This window comes from Hemibagrus wyckioides, linkage group LG24, assembly GCF_019097595.1.
Source record: "Hemibagrus wyckioides isolate EC202008001 linkage group LG24, SWU_Hwy_1.0, whole genome shotgun sequence".
In the NCBI taxonomy this organism is placed as follows: domain Eukaryota; kingdom Metazoa; phylum Chordata; class Actinopteri; order Siluriformes; family Bagridae; genus Hemibagrus; species Hemibagrus wyckioides.
In genome coordinates, this window is record NC_080733.1 from 1,899,140 (window position 1) to 1,919,404 (window position 20,265).

Genomic DNA, 20,265 nt, shown 5'->3' on the forward strand with positions numbered 1-20,265 from the left:
TCATTATATTCTAAATTTTGAGATGTACCTGTACACATCTATGTGTATCGACTCATGAACATTTCAATCAAATGGTCTGTAAATGAAGACTGGTCAGAAAAAAAATCTAACCTGCTTTAAAAAAAAGCAGCTACACAACTGTAGCTGTACAACCACCCAACAGCAACACTGCTTTAACAAAGAGTTATATATATTTCCACAATTCATTTACACCGTTTTAATATGCATTTACACCATTGTCCAGGCTCCTCCCTCCTGTGTGCAATGCATTGTGGGCAATATTACCCATTAGAGTGTGCATTGTTCTGCACTTTGAATTTCTAGCGGAAGTAGTAGACCATCCAGGAATTTTTGGAATACTTTTTTCAGTATACTATGATTTGGGGCATACTAATTCTATTTTTGAATACCATTTAAGACACATCGTATGAGAATTTGGACACAGCATACGTTTTTGTGTGTTAACTAACATCATTACCAATGCGTTGGTGGTGTATAATATACAAAGCATATATTCGTCCATTTTGTCAGCAACTGAGTTCAAAAAATGATGGAAAACCATTGAACTTTACAACACGTGACGCTACAAGATTGAAAAAAAAAATCATCCTGTGATAAATGTAACTACTTTCTACTCAATGACACTGACAGAAATGTAGTGGAGTAAAAAGTAGAGTATTTGTCTTTCAAATGTAGTGAAGTTAAAGTAAAAAGTATCCAGAAAAAATAATACTCAAGTAAAGTACAGATACTCAAAAAGTGTACTTAAGTACAGTACTCAAGTAAATGTACTTCTTTACTGTCCACCTCTGTATATATATATATATATAATCCAATATATAATCGTATTAGATTAGATTATAATCTAATCTAATCTAATCTTAAACTTGACTCTGGAAACTTGAGGTATTTAAAAAATGTTACTCACTGACGCCACCTGCTGGTGCAATGGTGGACATTTCGGAAAGGGTCACTGAACAGTAAATGATCCGAGTCACTGGGATGAATCGGAATCACACCTCTAACTAGCTCCGCCCTCTGGCCTTTTGTTTTGACTCCACCCAGGTAGGAGGTGTATTCATCACCGGGTAACGATACAGATTCCCATAATGTGGATAGAAGTGCAAGTGACCCTCACTAACTTTACTAACTTCTGATTTTTTCCTCATTCCTGTACCAGTTTAAGATTTCTCCCAAAATTTACACTGAGAAATGATCATCATTAAGATTTTTCTTGGCAGGAAGTTGGGGATTACAAGTCCAGGGGTGGATCTAAGGTGCAGGTGCTGGGTTTCATTCCAACCAAAGCAGAAGTCACATCTGATAGTTCTTGTAAATTTCATTTACTTTATTCATTGGGATGAATAAAGTATCTATCTATCTATCTATCTATCTATCTATCTATCTATCTATCTATCTATCTATCTATCTATCTATCTATCTATCGGTGTGCGTGTGTGTGCGCGTGAGTGTGTGTAAACAGAAGAATTTCTCCATAAAAGACTTTTATTTTGAAGACTACAAAACACAGCGATGGTTCCTGTTTTTATCTCGTTATTAAGCCTACGTAAAAGTCTTTCTCCTTCCGGTTCGGACCCTCCCGTGTTTCGACTTCTGCACGCAGGAAGCGCGAGAGATCCAGCGGCTGAAGAAGGAGATGTGACCTGAAGACCATAAAACTCCCCAAAACACGCCACAGCTCTTCTCCACTCAGCGGTGTGAATGGTAGGTGTGTGTTTCTTTCCGTTTCGTCTTTCCTTTCACACTCCCCGAACGAGAGAGTTTGTTTTTCGATGAAGCTTTTAGTAAACCAGGAAGTAACCTTATCGTTACTATGTATCGTTTATTGTAGCGTCTCTGTTTCAGACTCTGGCTTGTGTTGAGATGTTTGTGTTAAGATCTTATTATAGTGCATTTTGTATTAGAGGAAGGTGAATATTTGTTCTGAGGTCATCATCATCATCATCAGCAGCAGCTGTATTATTGTGTTAAACTCTATACCTTGACATTATATCATTGTATCAGTCCAACAAACTACAGCATCATTGCATTGTTCAATATAGTTTGATTTTAACATGTATTTACTAACATACCACTCAGTGTGTGTGTGTGTGTGTGTTTCAGTTCAATTCTTTACTGGCATGACAAACTATTGATCAGATTGTACTGCCTAAAAACGGTTAGAAACAAGAGAATTCTGTCTCTCGAATGCTGACAGATATACATGTACTCCTGACCATCACAACCTCTTATAATAATCTCCGGTCTTCTCTTCTGTGAAGTCTTTCTACTAGATGTTGGAGCGTGACTGTGGGGATTAGTGATCATTCAGCTACAAGAGCATTAGTGAGATCAGACACTGATGTTGTAAGAGTGAGGAGGTCTGGGGTTCAGTTGGTGTTCCAGTTCATCCCAAAGGTATTCAGTGGGGTTGAGTGAGAGTCAGGGCTCAGTGCAGGACACTCCAGTTCTTCCACACCTCCAACCTTGAAGTCTGCAGCGTTCTTCAATGTGTTGATGTAATTTGCACTGAATCAGGGAGTCAGGGTGGGACTGTCATGTTAGAAAATGTAATTTTGATTAAAAGTCATTGCAACATACGTAATTAATACTTGATACATAAAATACAAAAATGTGTTTTTTTGTGTTGGTTAAAAACTTGGTGTCCAACTTAACCAACAGACTTGTTGAAAAGACACTTTTGTGAGCCTCGCTTACTGATGTGATTTCTCTTACTCAACATAGGCAGCTTCAGCAAGGTGATTTTTTAATGTTGAAGGCAAAATAGCATTTGATTGTAGAAGTGTAGTATGATGTCATCAGCATCACTGATCTGTGTTTGTTGTAAATAGAGACTTTAAATTATTATTTTTAAATTTCTTCTAAATGTAAATTTTGTCATTGTTTTGGAGAGCACAAGCTTATAACCTTAAGACTAAGATATTCTAGTGTTATGTGGGAAGAGGGTTTGAGTCTCTTAGTTTTAGTTCAGGGAAACTGTAATTATAATTAATGCATTATAACATACAGAGACGTTCTAGACAATTGTGGAGCAACAGTTGGAGGAAGAACCACATACAGGTGTGTGATATTCAGTGTGTACAAAGGTTTAGCAGTTTCCACCAGAGCTGAATAGGAAATGAATTAGTAATGAGCTGTCTGTAAGAACCAGGTAAACAGCAACAGGTGTAATGTCAGTGTTGATGGTGTTTTAAAATAAATCTAAGTCAGATGTTAAATGAAGTGTGTATGTAACTAGACCTGTTTGTATCTGAGCCTCTGCTCTGTCAGACTGCAGATGTCGGGTGCTGCTTATATCAGCTCATACACTGTGTGTCTGCCAATGCAGTGACTTACAAAGTCAAACCACAAGTCACTAGTGTTTAATTTGGGGTTAGGGTTGGTGTTGGGGGTTAGAGTTGGAGTTGGGTTTAGTATCGGGGACTAGGTTGGAGTCGATGTTGGTTTTTCTGTTGGTGGTGGGTTTAGTATTGGTGTTGGGGTTAGTGTTGGGGTTAGTGTTGGGGTTAGTGTTGGGGTTAGTGTTGGGGTTAGTGTTGGTGTTATTGTTGGTGTTATTGTTGGTGTTATTGTTGGTGTTGGGGTTAGTGTTGGTGTTTCTGTTGGGGTTAGTGTTGGTGTTAATGTTGGTGTTGGGGTTAGTGTTGGTGTTAATGTTGGTGTTTCTGTTGGTGTTGGGGTTAGAGTTGGTGTTGGTGTTTCTGTTGGTGTTGGGTTTAGTATTGGTGTTTCTGTTGGTGTTGGTTAGTGTTGGTGTTTCTGTTGGTGTTGGTTAGTGTTGGTGTTTCTGTTGGTGTTGGGTTTAGTATTGGTGTTTCTGTTGGTGTTGGTTAGTGTTGGTGTTTCTGTTGGTGTTGGTTAGTGTTGGTGTTTCTGTTGGTGTTGGGTTTAGTATTGGTGTTTCTGTTGGTGTTGGGGTTAGTGTTGGTGTTTCTGTTTGTGTTGGATTTAGTATTGGTGTTTCTGTTGGGGTTAGTGTTGGTGTTATTGTTGGTGTTTCTGTTGGTGTTGGGGTTAGAGTTGGTGTTGGGGTTGGTGTTGGTGTTGGGGTTAATGTTAGTGCTGGTTAGTGTTGGAGTTGGGGTTAATGTTAGTGCTGGTGTTGGTGGTTGGGTTAGTGTTGGAGTTGGTGGTGTTGGCATTAGAGTTGGTGTTAGAGTTGGTGTTGGGGTTAGTGTTGCGGTTAGTGTTGGGGTCAGTATCAGCAGCTCACCTGGAAACAAATAACACTGTGCTGATATTTACTCCATTACTGCAGTTTTAGATTTACTCAACAAGTTTTAAAACATGATTGGATTGAACAACTTAGCAACTCTCATTTCTTTATTACTTTGTGTGTGTGTGTGTGTGTGTGTGTTAACCTGGTCATATATTGTTCAGTGTAATGCTGATGCTTCCATGGTAATATAGCGTTTAATGAGTTTGAATTGATGTGTCATTTTCACTGGCAAGCCTGTATCCTCATGTGGCTCTTTCAGCTCAAAGCCTGCTCCATTTTCTCGTAGACATGCTCGTTTATCAACATGCTGTCACAAATCACCCATCAGTGCCTTTATTGCAGTCCCGTCTCACTGTTTTATACTCACACAGACTGAACTTACAGCAGTGGATGCTAGCAAGTGAGCAGCAGCTAAACATATCAGATGCACAGCTAAATTGTCTGGTGAATAAAGTGATTAGTTTGACTGCATAGAGAAATTAAACCCAGGGGAAAAAGTCTGTTTTGTTAAGTATATAGGTGTTATGTAAAGATGGCAGCATTAGGCCTGTTCGATATCAAATTCAAGCTCAGAGGAAGTGTTTGGGGAACGACACACCCACAAATTAATCAGTGACTGCCAGTATAACAGTTTTGTGATCCAAATGCTCAAGAGTGGAAAGCAAGCTAGACAACTGTACAGTACAGCACACAGAGTTACTGAACAACAGCTTCTGGTTAGTGATGCACTCTACAGTCATAAGTATGAGGACACCAGAGCATCATGCCCAGATGCATTTCTTTCCCAAACTGTTCCAAGCACACAGCTGTACCAAATGTCTTTCGGTGTGTCTCCATTCACTGGAACTCAAACCCTGTTCCAGCTTGACAATGCCCTGAACACAAAGCACAGAGCTCCATGAAGACATGGTGTGTTAAGTTTGGACTGGAAGATCTTGTGTGTCCTGCACTGAACATTTTTAAGAGATTTGTTTAATACAGTACTCTAAAAGAATACAACCTAATAAAAACTTGAGCATTAGTCCACAACCACACATCACACCGTACAGCTGAGGGTTTCCTTCTTAGAAAAGGTTTGAAACAGGGTTTTTTTTTTAAAGAGAATGTATAGTGTGAGGCTAGGAGGCTAATTTAGATTTGCTGTTGCATCAGAAAGAGTGTAATCTGCCATTCATTACCTTGCCATTAATCACCATTGTAGAAATCCAAAAAGGTCTAAGCTGTCTGTTGATTTGGAGTTTGGTTTATTTTAGCTGAAATATAATATTAAATCCTGTAAATAATGTGTAAATAATGATAAAAAATTAATATCAATATTTATCTTTGATATAGTCTGGGACGTGTTTCTGCTTTAACTGGAAAAGGTGTTTCAGTAAAATGCTGGTGTAGTACATCTCTCTGGAGCTGCATGATTTGTTTCTTGTGTTTATCCTGATGGAGATCATAGCCCTGTCCAGATCAGATTAGTATATCAGGATGTCTGTAATACATCTTTACACGTCTCCTCGATCATAAAACTCTTACATCCAGTCAGCAGTTCGCCACAGGATGAGTGAGGCTGGCTTCTGGTGGGCTGTATTTTTATGAACCCAGATACATCACTTTGCCATATGATCACATGATCATGCTCACAACATGGCATTCAAGCATAGGAGAGAAGTGAGATTCTTTTTCTTTCAGCAACATTATGAAAATGCCATTAAACAATAATCATAAAGGATATGAGATGTGTTCATTTTTCATGATGTGATTCAGGAAGTGTTTAATATCTAATGGATACACAAACCACAAGACTGATTGTGGCAGCAGTCAAATGTGTTTTTCTTTTTTTCCAACATGAGGTGACGTCTCTAAGTCATGGACAGCTGGACTGAAACAGGCACCGAGTTTGTTAAACGCTGGATAATTCAGGCTACATGTTTCTCAGAGGAGGATGCAGAAAAACACAGCCATAGCTGATCCAGACTGAAATAAATTCACATAATGGCAAAATAAAATAATCAGTGAGCACAGGACCCCATGTCATTTCTCCCCTCTGAATAATGATGAACTGCTTATGATCTAGGTGATTTCATAAATCTGCTTTATTCAGGGACGTGGGCCAGTGGGGGGGAGCTGGACTCACTCCACTACGCTCCGCTCGACTGGTCCAATGTCCATGACCATTATAAATACTTTGTTGTTTCAGTGCTTTGTTCCAGGTCTCACCTGAGGCAGGTGATTAACGACGTGGCTGACAACGGCTCTCTGTATCATTTGTTCTTCGTTATCAAGCTGCTTAATTCTGAAACCTCGAATCAGTTCTCTCACAGGTTCCACAGCATCCAGATCAGAGACCCTATTAATCACGTGTCATGTTCAGTGCTGGTGGACTGCATGCTCACAGACTCGATCCGGGTCTCTGCTGGCCATCTCAAGTAGAACAGATTACAATAAGACCGAAATTTCTTTTTTTTTTTTTTTGCCTTATTTTTTGTTTAGTTAAAGGTGAATTAGAGAGGATCGGGCCTGTAATGGATAAATAATGGATCTGAATAACATTTTCTTCACTCCTTGAGCACAAACTGTACAAAACCCCGCCCTCAGACCTTACAGAGATTTAACTAGAGTTAACATGAACATGAAGGCTTTCATCTCTCAAGCACACTTGGATATTCAACTGCTTAGCCTTGCAAAATTATGTTCACAAGGGTCCTTACTGTCCTTTTTTCTGTGTAATAAGATTTTATGAGCTCTAAGCTTCACTCTAAGGAGGTTTTATCTGTAAAATCACTGACTGTACAGCAGTCTTCTCAAGCACATAAAATATAATATATTATGAATAGAACATGTTATTTTAACAACTTATTTGTAAGTAGTAAGAAATAATAACATTGATTATTGGACCTGGTTGGAATGCTGTGAACTTGTTGTGAAGCAGTAGAGCTCAGTGTGGATAAAGCAAAGCAGTACTGAGGTAGGATCAGTGTATCGACACAGCAGACTGCACTGTAGTGTTGTCTTTCACCCACTGGGTGTGTTTCTGTTGACCTCACTGCGAGTAGTGCTTAGGAAATCTGACACCACAGTCGAAGTCTTTCTTCCATTAAGCTCTCAAGATGTGTGTGTGTGTGTGTGTGTGTATGTATATATATATGTATAGCTATAAGAAATCTGACACTCTGATCCAATCAAGTAAACCACAAGCCCCTGTATTGATCTGAGCATACAGTTAGGGTGATGGTTTTAAAAACCCTTAAAACATCTTTGTCGAATAATAAATTATTACCTATGTTTTTACTTAAATCAGTGAGGAGCAGCTCTCCACCTGTTCCAACAGTCAATGTTATTACAAATAACCAGTTCTATATATATTATTTGAAACAAAACTAAGTATCAGTTGGTTTAGCGCATGAAACACTAAAATGTAGATGAGATTTAAAATGGCTTGTTAATGAATGTTCACACGTACAGAGACTCGTACAGACAAACTGATGGGATATCATTTGTTTTTAGTGAGAGCTGGAAACTTCCGGCAACATGAGTGATGCAAATATGGAGTGACTCTGTGCAAAGACCACACACTGCTCCTACTTCATCTCAGATAATATGATGCAGATAAAAGATAGAGAGATAGATAGATACTTACTTTATTCATCCCAATGGGAAATTTACAGTTTCCAGCAGTATCCACAAGCACAGATAATAAGGTAATAAATAAAATAAAAACCCTTTCTTTTTAGCCACAGAGAAACTGATTTGGATGCTAGTTGCTCCATCCACTGATGGACGTTATTCCAATGGCAACCAGAAGTCGGATAGGAACGCCTACTGACGACTCACAGTATCAGTGCATGTGTGAATGTAGCATCAGAGATTCTGTGAGTTTTACGTAAATGATGTTCCTAACACTGATTTGAGGTGAGTGTGTACGACAGATATTACTGGTGAACAAACTTATAAACCAAACCGACCTCACAATTCTTAACAGATTTAGAGACGTTAACACTCGCACTCATGTGAAAGTTGATGAATCGCCTAAAAAAAAAAAAAATGTGCAAAACTGATGAGCTTCAAATCCAGTCAGTGTCACTGCAGCTAAAAGGTGAATAAAAGAAATCTACACTTCACTGTCTCAGGGACTGTGGGTCTCTGACTCTAGAAGACACCATGTGAGACAGGACTGATTAATCATCCTCCTAAATAAATAAATAATACTCTTGCCTCATAAGCTCGGTGTGTGCCAGGTCTTCCATCAGTTTTGTATTTCTCTTTTTGTTGCTTTCTTTATTTTTATGTTCTCTATTTAATGTCAGTAATATACATGGTTTTAAGTAAATAATTCTTAGCGCTGTCAATGTATTCTGTAACGCTTGTTATCGCTAACCAAGTGAACTGGTGTGAAGATGTGTGGCTCTGGATAAAGACGTCTGCTAAACGCTGCGAACCTGAATGAACCTCCATCGTATAATCCATTCAGAAAAGTGCAGAAATCCATTCAAATGATGAGATTAAAGCAAGTTTTGGGATTTTATTTTAGAGGTTATTGAGTTAGAAGTAGCTAAACCTGATAAAATTAGTCAGCTAGCTTAGCAAACAGGCAATTCTGTCATCTTGTGATTGTTTATTTTATGACAGAACTGAAGTACGTTCCCTTAACTGTGATTTTTTTTCAGATTTGACTCAAGCATCAAGAGGAACTTTTCTCATGTTTCAGCAGGACTTTCCCTGATAAACTGATGATGTGTGGTTCACAGGTGTGAAAGCGAATGGAGGATGTCTAGACGGGGATGTTTCAAGAGTTTAAAGCAAGGGGCGTCCACAGACAAATGTGAGGTGCCTAAGGGGTCAGGGATCCACGTCTACCTCTTCTGGACTAAAAATGGAGATTGTTATATGGATCACCAGAGCGGTGAAGTGACGGCAGAGGAACTGTTGATCCAGGCAGCAAAATTAGTTGGTAAGAGCTTTAAGCACCTGAGACCAGTGTGTGATGAGATTAAGGGGATGTGAGAGATTTATGGAGTTTGTGTGTCTTGTGCAGAGATCACGCCGGCATGCTATGTTCTGTTCGCGTTGTACGACCCGTCCTGCTCCTGTTGGTACAGTCCGAACCACAGGTTCGACCCGAAAAAACAGCCAGGCCTGATACTTCACTTCCGTATGAGGTTAGTGTTAGTTAGTGTCAGTGTGATGATGCATGTTATAACAGCACTGTTTGGCTGAAGCACTTTTGAAATGTGCAGGTTCTACTTTCGGAACTGGCACGGACTGAACGAGATGGAACCGCTAGTGACACGTTTTGTGAGTCAGACAAGGAGCGAGCACGGAGCTGCACCTCTGCTGGAGATGGCCTCTCTGGAGTATCTGTTCGCTCAGGTGAGATTCTTTATAAGATCTGTTTTTTACTAAGACAGATATGTATTGGGGAACTTCATAGTGAGGTTACTCTTTTGTCATTAAGAATTTCAGAAAGTCTTATTTTATATAGATTAATCTTCCTTTTTAGATATATTTTGTGACAGAATTTTGCATAAATCAGGAAGCCGTTGTCATTTTCTGTGTGTATAATTGTATTTTGGCTTGCGCAGGCAAAATGTGATTTTGTGAATGATGTGACCTCTCTGGATGATGTAACGGGTGAGGCAGCGATCAGTAGTTTTAAAAACGAGAGCTTGGGCATGGCTGTGCTGCACTTATCTCACAAGGCTCTGCAGACTGGCACCTCACTACAGGAAGTGGCTAAACAGACCAGGTGTGAGCTTGATTTTCTGCACTGCCAAAAACTTGTACAGAGAGACTAAAGACTTTGCATGTGTCTGTCTCAGATGTCATGCTGCGTTATGTCTGATATGTAACTCAATGACAGAAATTAATTGAAATCTGATCTCTTGTGATTGATGTGCTGTTACTGATTTCTGTTTGTGTGTGAAATTTTCCTGCAGCTTCCTTCGCTGCATCCCCCGCTCCTTCTCTCGCCACATCGCCAGGGACAACTTCCTTACCAAGTTCCGTATCCGCCGCGTGTTCGCTGACTTTGTGCACAGCTTCCAGCAGCATACCGTGGGCCCTGGCAGACTCGGCTCCCAGGAAGTCATGTACAAGTACCTGTCAACACTGGAGCGCCTGGCTCCACGCTTTGGCACCGAAACCTTCTCCATCTTCCACCTCGACCTGAGGCCAGACGGAGATGGCAGCGGCTCGTATCTGAATGCTTCAAGAACGCACGAGCGCCTGGAGGAGATGACCAGCAGTCAGCCCACACACGAGGTCATGGTGTCCGGCACCACCGGCATCCAGTGGAGGAAGATCCCAGCTCAGAGGGTAGGTCTCTGTCTTTTTCACTCCTCTTTCTAAAAAGTGTTTCAACATATGGACTCTTTTTAATCTGGTTTATTTTGCAGGCTCAGGAAAATAACTATATGGGGAATGACTACTTGAATAAGAGGAAGCGAGAGAAGCATGAAGTCACTCATCAGGAGAGTGACATGCCAGAAAGCTGGAGTGTGTTCTGCGACTTCCCTGAAATCTCACACATCGCCATTACAGGAGCAAACGTCTGCATCAGCCGGCAAGACAACTTTGCAATGGTGAGACACTGAACCTTACACTGGGACTGTACTGGTAAAGTAAAGGAGACAAAGTGGGAGCTGTGGAAAACATTCTTCTGGCATTTGACCAAGAAATTTTTTTGCCTCTGGTAATTTTTTAAAAAATAAAACAACCAACATTTTTGAAGAATCTTAGATAATATACATTTGGTAGGTTTTAGGTTTTGACTTCCTCTTTAGATTCACACTTCTTATTTCGCTTTAAAAGCGATGTGGTCACCGTTCTTGTGAAATGACGCATGATATCTTCCTGACCTTGTTGAACTGCAGGACCTGCGTTTGAAGTCCACTCTTGAGGCACGCTCTCTGGTGTCTCTGCTCGATGGGTTTTTCCGCCTGACAGCAGACGCTCACCACTACCTCTGTCACGAGGTGGCGCCCCCCCGAGTGGTCCTGAGCGAGGCCAACGGGCTGCACGGCCCGATACTGTAAGTGTCCGTCTCGCGGTTTACTGTAACTCAATTGGACAGGTTTCCCACGTGGTACTGAAATGTTCTTTATTTACTTTGCTGTCAGTGATGAGTTTGTGCTGCAGAAGCTGAAGAAGGAGCGTGTGGAAGATGGTGCGTATTTACTGCGCTGGAGCGTTCTGGACTACCGGCGTATAATATTAGCAGTTCTGAACAGGACTGAGGTAACATTCATGTTTACGTTTTTGGGAAGTTTCCTCTTGTGCCAGCTAACATTATCTGCCATTAGCTAGCGAGGTGCAGTGTGCTGTTAAATGTGTTACTAAGAAATATTTTCCTTCAAATTAAGATTTTAAGAGCAGAATATGTTCTTGCTCCCCACTGTTTGTTTTATAGGACGGACAGATTCCAACACATAAGCAGTTCAGGATCACGCAGAAGGGCTCGGTGTTTATGCTGGAGGGCTGGGACCGAGAGTTCTCAAATGTGAAGGAGCTCACAGATAGCCTGAAGACCTTTGTGCTCAAGTCTGGTCAGGACTGCTTCACCGTGAAGAAGTGCTGTCTGCCCCAGCCTGCAGGTGATGTGTGGGGTGTGTTTGTGGAGTTAATGATCTGGAAATCTGAACTATGTCATAGGATTCAATCTGTCACAGAGTGTTGAAATGAATGTTTATAGATATTTTCTCAAGGTATTATTTCTATGACCAGGACACATAGTTATACTTATGTTCTTATCTCCAGTGTCAGTTTTCCTCTCCATTCAGTGTGAGGTAGAGGAAAGAGTGTGCAGGAAATGCTATTGATTTGAATTTGCTGTATTGTTTGTATTCTGCTTCCTGTTAATTCATTACCTGAGCACACAGTATGCAAACTGATTGAAAATTGAAACAGGAAGTATTTTGTTTATTCTATCAAGTCAGTAGATGACCCAGGTTTCTGTTTTGTTGTCGAAGGCTGGATATCATCATGAGTACAGAAAGTATGAGAGGAACTAATATTAGCAGTTCCTCTGACAAACTGTAGCTGCACCATGAACTGACACAAGACGACTGTGGAGCTCAACTGCTTTACAACTGGATGTTACTGGCTAGCAGTGAAGCCCATGGGGTAATGAAGCATTATTAGAAAAGGAGGATGTTTTCCCAGCTCTGTGCTTTCTGCCCCTGATGCTTAGCTGTGTTCATGTCGCTGCCTGATTAGAAACAAGGTCTGTAGATTTCTCCAACAGATTCATTAATAAAATACACGAGATCAAATATACTCGGGTTAGCATCAGCGTTCCTGGGCATCACACCAGACGTGTGTGGGAAGCATGACAGTAGGATCCAGATAAAGAAAATACTTCAAAGGAAGAATATAGCCGAATATTTCTCTTCAAAAACAAATGTGCTTTTTCTTTCTGATCTTGCTCATTCTTGCATGTTTTACAGAGCTGTCAAACCTCCTAGTAATGAGACAGGGCATGAACGGCAATACCAAGCCTCTCACTGAAACCCTCAACCTGTGTCAACTGAGATTCCATCAGATTAAAGACAAAGAGATCATCCAGGTTAGTTTCAGCTAGACATTGACTACAGTGCTGTGGTTACTCTGTCACGGTTTTATGCATCTCCTTCATGCATGTTGCTGTCTATTTTAGTCGTTGTTTGTGATTTTAATGGTCAGGAGCAGCACTTAGGCCGCGGCACTAGGACCAACATATACTCGGGTCGCTTGATGGTGCGCAGCGGAACGGAAGACGACGAGGACGAGGACGAATGGAACAACAATCACACCAATGGAAAAGGCATCCGTGTGGTGCTGAAGATCCTGGATCAGAGCCACAAGGACATAGCACTGGTAAGAGAAGCTGTTTCATCAGGAAAACATGGTCCTTTAACCCAGTATTTAACATTAACATGATTATTCACTCATCCTGTTGACTCGTATGTTGCAGGCGTTCTTCGAGACCGCTAGCTTCATGAGTCAGGTGTCTCACTCTCACCTGGTTTTTGTGCATGGTGTTTCGGTCAAGGGATCCGAGAGTGAGTCTTCTGCTCTTTTTGGATTTCCTCTTTTGCCCTAAAAATCTTCAGAGTGTACCTAAGTGCACCTGCACTTCTTTCTCACAGTTTTCCAACTTAGCTCAGCAGATGACTTTCAGTCTGTTACATGTTTATTTTAATGTTAGAACTGTATATTAGAGCTATATAGAGCTGTGTTCCATTTATATGCATCAATTTAGTTCAGTTGACTTACACCTGGAGGGTTATTTGTGTAAACAGATATCATGGTGGAAGAGTTTGTGGAGTTTGGCCCTCTGGATGTCTTCCTGCACAAAGAGAAAGCTCATGTTACGCCTCAGTGGAAGTTTACGGTGGCAAAACAGCTGGCCAGTGCTCTCTGTTATCTTGTAAGTGTAAAAGAATGAAAAATGAAAATAGATAGTGTTGAATTTGATATAGAAAATGATCAGATGACTGAAACCATCATTTACAAAAATGTTTGTCTCTAGGAAACAAAACGCTTGGTTCATGGGAATGTCTGTGCAAAGAATATTCTGGTTGCTCGCAAGGGACTGGAGGAGGGCACATTTCCATTTGTGAAGCTGAGCGACCCAGGGATTTCTCTTACTGCACTCTCACGTGGAGGTACAGGACATCACCCTGCTGCTTTAGTCATGAACACTGCAATGCTCAGACTGAACATGTTTTTAAGCAGATCACTGTACGGTTCTTCATTGTATAACTCTGGAAGCTAATGATTTACAATCACACACTCCGGGTCACACAGAAAATGGCAGGTTCACTTTTGAGTCTGGTTATGTTCTCACATTGTTGCAGGACGGTTTACCTTGCCTCTGTCACCTGTGGTTTGCTCATTAGAGATGTAAATCTGCTTCATGTATAAAACTAAATATAAACCTGCTTCCTGATTTCTGTAAACGTCTGGAATGAAAAGATCTTTTATTAGAAGAAGACACCTTTATTTTTGTCACATATACATTACAGCATAGTGAAGTTCTTTCTTTACATATCCCAGCTGTGGAAGTTGGGGTCAGAGCACAGGGTCAGCCAGAGGGTTAAGAACTCTCGGAGTAGAGAGGGTTACCTTTCTATCAATAACCCAGAGCCTTAACCACATTAGCTACTGCTGCCCTTTTCTTCTATGTCATATTTTCTAGGCTATTTGTATTAGTAAGAAATTCATCAAACTGACCGTTTAATTTAATACTCTCAGCAATAAGTAAATGATTCAGTCTGGTGCAGAGTGAAATCGGAGTTAACATTCTGACCACACAGTTTCTGTCTCTTACTCTTACTGTCTCTCAGATGTGCATTTCATCTGAGTTATTGTAGAGTCAATGGTGGAACAGGAAGCTAACCACTTCCTGGTGGTTGTGTTCACTTCCTCTTGTGTTTTACCTTTAATAAGGTCACAATGACAGCACTGCAGCATGGAAGGCCTCTGGTCTGATTTCTGATTGTTTTTATTTCTCTTTGCAGAACGAGTGGAGCGCATTCCGTGGATCGCTCCAGAGTGTGTGCTCTGTGGATCTGTAATCGGCAGCGCTGCAGATAAGTGGAGCTTTGGAGCCACGCTGCTGGAAATCTGCAACAATGGAGATCTGGCCATGAGCGGCAGCACTTTACCAGAGGTACACCATCAGCACACCTTCTGTGTCATCCACTAACAGTGTAGGAAATATTGCTGACCATAAACCAACCTTTACTGACAGAAAGAGCGGTTTTATGAGACCCAGAGCCGCCTGGCAGTCCCCTCATCTCAGGAGCTGGCCAGTTTCATCAGCATGTGTCTGACCTATGACTCAGCAGCCAGGCCATCATTCAGGACCATTTTACGGGAGTTGACAGAAATCCAGATAAAGAGTGGGCTCTCTTTCTCTTCTCTTTATATTTTCTTTAGCATGGTGTGACCTTATCTAGTGGTTAGTTTTGTGCTGGTTGTCATCATGAAAGTATGATCTGCTATTCTTGCACCTGAAAGCAATAATGATTTTGTTTATTAAAAACAGACCCAGACATTTCGTCTGACTGCGAAGCACTTCCAGACAGAGATCCCAGCATTTTCCTAAAACGGCACCTGAAGAAGATCAGAGACCTAGGAGAGGTGAGTTTGCTCCAGTGTGAAGTGGTATTAAAGATGTCATGGTTTTCCTATTCATTTTTTTTTTTACCTGTTTTCTCTCTCTTGCGCTTTCTTTAGGGCCATTTTGGGAAAGTGATGCTGTACCTGTATGACCCTGCTAATGATAGCACTGGAGAGTATGTGGCAGTGAAGACCCTCAAACAGGACGGGGGAAATCACCTCCATGAATCTTGGATGAAGGAGATCGAAATCCTTAAATCACTCTACCATAACAACATTGTCAAGTATAAAGGCTGTTGTACTGAACTGGGTGAGTTCTTCAGCTCTATACTTCCCATAAAATACACTGAATTTGTCATATGATGCAGTCCAAAACACTGTACTTTGAAGAAGACGGATAAAACTCACTCTCTCGGACAATAACTGTGGTTGTTCTTTCAAGTAATCTCAAGTGGTGATGATGTTTCAGGTGGCCAGGTGGTCCAGCTAATCATGGAGTATCTTCCATTGGGCAGCCTTCGAGAGTACCTGCCCAAACACCGCCTGGGATTCGCACAGAATCTGCTCTTTGCCCAACAGATCTGCCAGGTAAACACAGACATGCGTGACACTTTCACTGTTTCATTGAGAAATGAATTAATGAAGGATTATTTCCGGTCCCCACATTACACTGATTCATGAACGTAAAGTGTGGTGCTTCTTCCTCAACAGGGAATGGATTACCTGCACTCCAAAAGATACATCCATCGGGATTTAGCTGCTCGCAATGTTCTGGTGGAGAACGAGGGAGTGGTGAAGATCGGTGACTTTGGCTTGACAAAGTACATTCCTGAGGGAGAGGTGTATTACCGGGTCCGGGAGGATGGAGACAGCCCTGTTTTCTGGTTAGTTTGAGTGGCAGGTGGAGAGTTATGAATTATGTGTCTTAATGTGCCTGAGAGTTTTTCCATCAAATGTGTCTTCATTTAAATGTTTGTGACGTTTAGTTTTGCTCTTTTATTATTTGGTTTAGCTGGGTCTTGTATTGGTGTTATTCCTTTGAGATGTTTATTTGCAGCAGAGCTGATATCACCACGGGATACTGTTAGTTCAGTTACAGTGGCATTTAATAGGAGGAAAAATCTGTAAATGGCCTTAAGCAATATGAGTAACGATCTGGTTTCACTATTACTGCCTGAGAGCAAAAGCGTTACTTTTTTTACTCACCATTTTCCAGTCATGATGAAAAAGTGGATGAGTGGAGACCGCAAAAATTAGAGAACGTGATGAAGCCCTAGGACAAAGCCAAGCCGAGTTACGGCAGATACTCGGCTCAGCTAGTGAGCAAACTATGACATGACGAGTGCAAAGGTATAGACTGCATTAGTCTTAACACAAAAACACTAACTACTTGAGCAGAGTACAGATGAGGAGGTGGCCAGTAGGTGGTGCAGCCACTGATCACTAGCAGATCAGCACAACCGCAATCAACCTCAGGTCAACAGAATCCCTCATTTTCAAAAAAATCCCTAATGACCTACTTCCTCCATGAACACAGCAAAAAAAAAAACACTTAATTTTTTGTTTATTTTTTTTAACTAGCTTCTAGCTCCTCTCACTCTGTGTACTTGAAACTAAAATCTTGCAATCTTTCTAATCTCTGGATAAAAGTGTCTGCTAAATGAACATATGTAAATGAAAATCTGTGGTTTTGCCAGCTGCAGTGTGAATTATGTGTCACACAACGGTTTTCCTTGGAAAAGTTTATGGATAGGGAACCAGGCTGTATGTTATGGCAGTGGAAGTTCAGTGTTTAAGGCATTGTAAAGCCATTGGGCTACTGATCCAAAGGACATGAGTCCAAATCCCCACTCTGCACCCAGCACCAGGTCATTGGTCCAGACCTTTAACCTTCCACTGCTCAGCCTGTATCCTGTCTCAGTTGCAGGTTTCTTCGGATAAAATCATTAGGCAGATGAGGTGAATGCGTTATCCAGTCGCAATCATGACTCATTAAAGTGATGAGATGCAGGGTGCTGATGCTTGGTTATTTCAGAGCTGTGTACAAAGCAGAGCCATAAACTGTATAGTGTGTGTGTGTGTAGGGTTTTGCTTAGTAGCCTCTGATTGAATTTGTTTAGAATTGATCCCAGATTCTAAACAAATTCAATCAGAGGCTACTACATCTAATCGTAGCAGAATCTGTGGTATAAAACATCAAATTATTGACTTATGAATCTAAACTGTATCATGTGCAAGCCTGACATTTACAGTTTGCATTGTGGGGAATATTAGAAACCAGGAGCCAAAGAGAAAATTGAGAGATGATCAGTAGAGAGATGATCAGTAGAGAGATGATCAGTAGAGAGATGATCAGTAGAGAGATGCCACTGAAGAGCATTGAGATCAATACCCAGGTTCTTCAGGGCTCTCCTGAAAATCAACTGGATCAACAGGAAGTCTACTGAAAGGAGAATTATTTCCAAGAACATCATATTTGGTCAGGATCTTTGTGAAACACTAAACAAATTAAAGAGCAGAATGAATAAACTATGGAGATATTTTGTTGGTAATGGAAAGCTATAAACAACCATATACTTGATTGTCCTGATCGATACGGTTGTACTTTTGCTTTTCTTCTCAGGTATGCCATAGAGTGTCTGAAAGAAAGCAAGTTTTCCTTTTCTTCGGATGTCTGGTCTTTTGGTGTCACGCTGTATGAGATTCTGACACGCTGTGACCATCGCCAAAGTCCACCTGCGGTCAGAAACCACTCCCACCTCAGTCTTTTCATGTTTTGTTGTTGTGATGATGATAGTAATAATAGTAAATGTTTTTACAATATGTTGCGTATACTAGCTATTGAATCGTCTAATAATTGTACACAATTTGCTGTACTTGCTATAGAAATATGTGGAGATGATGGGGATGGTACAAGGGCAGATGACTGTGATGAAACTGATTAGCCTCTTGGAGAAACACAGGCGGCTGACACGCCCTCGAGACTGTCCACATGAGGTAGGGTGAAACATTCAAAACACAAAGCCAACTCTACTCATCATCTCAAGCACTGTACTATTTTAATGTCTTGCCCTAAATACAGGTGTACATGCTAATGGAGCAGTGCTGGGACTTCACACCAGCACAGCGTCCAACATTCAAGTCCCTGGCAGAGTCTTTGGAGGAAATTCGCCGTAGGTACGAGGAACCTGCTGTGCGGCTTGCTCAGATTAACTGAGCACGTTTACAACATATAGCACTTCCTGATTATGTGACCCCATAGACAGCATTGGATATAAAACAGGTGTTGCTTCATCATAGTAACAAATGGATCCACTCTGTTCCTCAAGTGCTCTTTGTCGGTATCTTTTTGTTAAAGACTTATTAACTAAAGTACGTACAGTGATGAGACTTTATTTCTTGGTGTGACTAAGTATATTGTAAATAAATGTTTGCTGGTATTTTACAAGTTTATTTCTTTTTCACTGTCCTGCCTTAAAACTATATAGTATATACTGAATGTATTTTTTTCTGTTTTTATTATTTTGTTGTCCCCCGCTTCATTTTTATTAGAATGGCAAATGTAAACCAAAGTCAGTAACGTTCTGAAAGGGCTTAATAGTTGACTGTTTTGCCAATATGCACCTTATTAGTTAGGACCTATTGTCAAATCCCAAACATCCCTGAATATTTTTTAATTGTATTTATTGTCCTGTTTTATAAACTGAATATTGCAGGACTCCAGCATTATATCGAATGCTCAGAGGTTCATTGTAATGAGAATGTCATTTTAGATGGATGGATGGATGGATGGATGGATGGATGGATGGATACAGGGCTCGGGGGTACACACCAACAATGGCTTTAATAAAAATGTCTGTTTTAAACCCATGAAAAGTTGTTTAAGGTCATGTATCTTATAAACCCATATACATCGTATTTGACCTGTTTTTAAATACCATTTCAGATTATTCTGACCTGATTGCACTTTGGAAGATATTTTTTACAGATACCTTTTCTTACTCAGTTAAAAGCAGAAATATCTGGCCAAAAATATAGTCGAGTATTGTGGTATATAATCAAGCAGTGATTTGTATTTTCTGATAATCTTATTTTTTGTGTGAAAACGGATAAATTTTTTTATTCTGTAGCAAATATGTCGTTTTGCCTGAATTTACTCACTGTGTAATAAATTGTTAGCTACTGGAATCAATGCTAGCCTGGCATTAGCATAGAAAACAAGCTAATACAGGCAGTTAATGTTAAGAAATTAGTAAAACTTTTCCAAACATGCTTTTTCAACTTGGATTGAGTTCTAGCCTTCTATAGAGGTAAAGGAGACACCTCACTGTATACGCATCCTCACTTACTACAGGTACTAACTCACTTTAGTGAGGTAGGGCCTCCTCAAGTTCCTCACTGAAGTCTGGATGATTGTGCCTACACACACACACACACACATATGGATAGCCAACTTCTTTGTGTAAGTCACAGCAAATAATGAACTGAGTGATTTTTATTATTTATTTTACAGTGAGGATCTTTGGATTCTAAATGGATGTGATTAGATAATACACTGGGCCCATTCTATTGATGTAAAGTGTACTGGCACAGGTTTTATGAAAGAAGAAAACTGATTTGTAGTACTTTTGAAGGTTTAAACATAAGGAGTAAAATCTTTTTTTCTTGTAAATGTAACCAAGTATTCCATTTCAAGAACATAAATATATAAATATGTGTGTGTGTGTGTGTGTGTGTGTGTGTATATATATATATATATATATATATATATATATATATATATATATATATATATATAATATACACACACACACACACACACATATATATTATGTATGTATATATATGTGTATATTGTGTGTATATGTATGTGTATATATATATATATATTTATATATATATATATATATTTATATAGTGTAAGTACAGTACCA

The 20,265-nt window shown here is 40.3% G+C and overlaps 1 protein-coding gene across 3 annotated transcripts; it reads left to right on the forward strand.

The window, feature by feature from the left end:
- Positions 1 to 1,569: 1,569 nt before the first annotated feature.
- tyk2 (tyrosine kinase 2) lies at positions 1,570 to 19,465 on the forward strand. 3 transcript variants are annotated; one of them, XM_058377911.1, is made up of 24 exons: positions 1,570 to 1,725; positions 8,977 to 9,179; positions 9,264 to 9,387; positions 9,466 to 9,598; positions 9,811 to 9,974; positions 10,165 to 10,543; positions 10,624 to 10,809; positions 11,101 to 11,258; positions 11,347 to 11,464; positions 11,637 to 11,820; positions 12,673 to 12,791; positions 12,908 to 13,081; positions 13,179 to 13,266; positions 13,507 to 13,634; positions 13,737 to 13,872; positions 14,728 to 14,879; positions 14,961 to 15,111; positions 15,258 to 15,352; positions 15,449 to 15,641; positions 15,801 to 15,919; positions 16,043 to 16,215; positions 17,955 to 18,072; positions 18,218 to 18,328; positions 18,414 to 19,465. In XM_058377911.1, the coding sequence occupies exons 2-24, from the start codon at positions 8,996 to 8,998 to the stop codon at positions 18,546 to 18,548; spliced, it is 3,522 nt and encodes a 1,173-aa protein (XP_058233894.1). In that variant the 5' UTR covers positions 1,570 to 1,725; positions 8,977 to 8,995; the 3' UTR covers positions 18,549 to 19,465. The 3 variants fall into 3 exon arrangements, with proteins under 3 accessions (XP_058233894.1, XP_058233895.1, XP_058233896.1); XM_058377912.1 differs by having other exon boundaries at positions 1,582 to 1,729; XM_058377913.1 differs by lacking the exon at positions 1,570 to 1,725 and adding an exon at positions 2,398 to 2,418.
- The last annotated feature ends 800 nt before the right edge of the window (positions 19,466 to 20,265 follow it).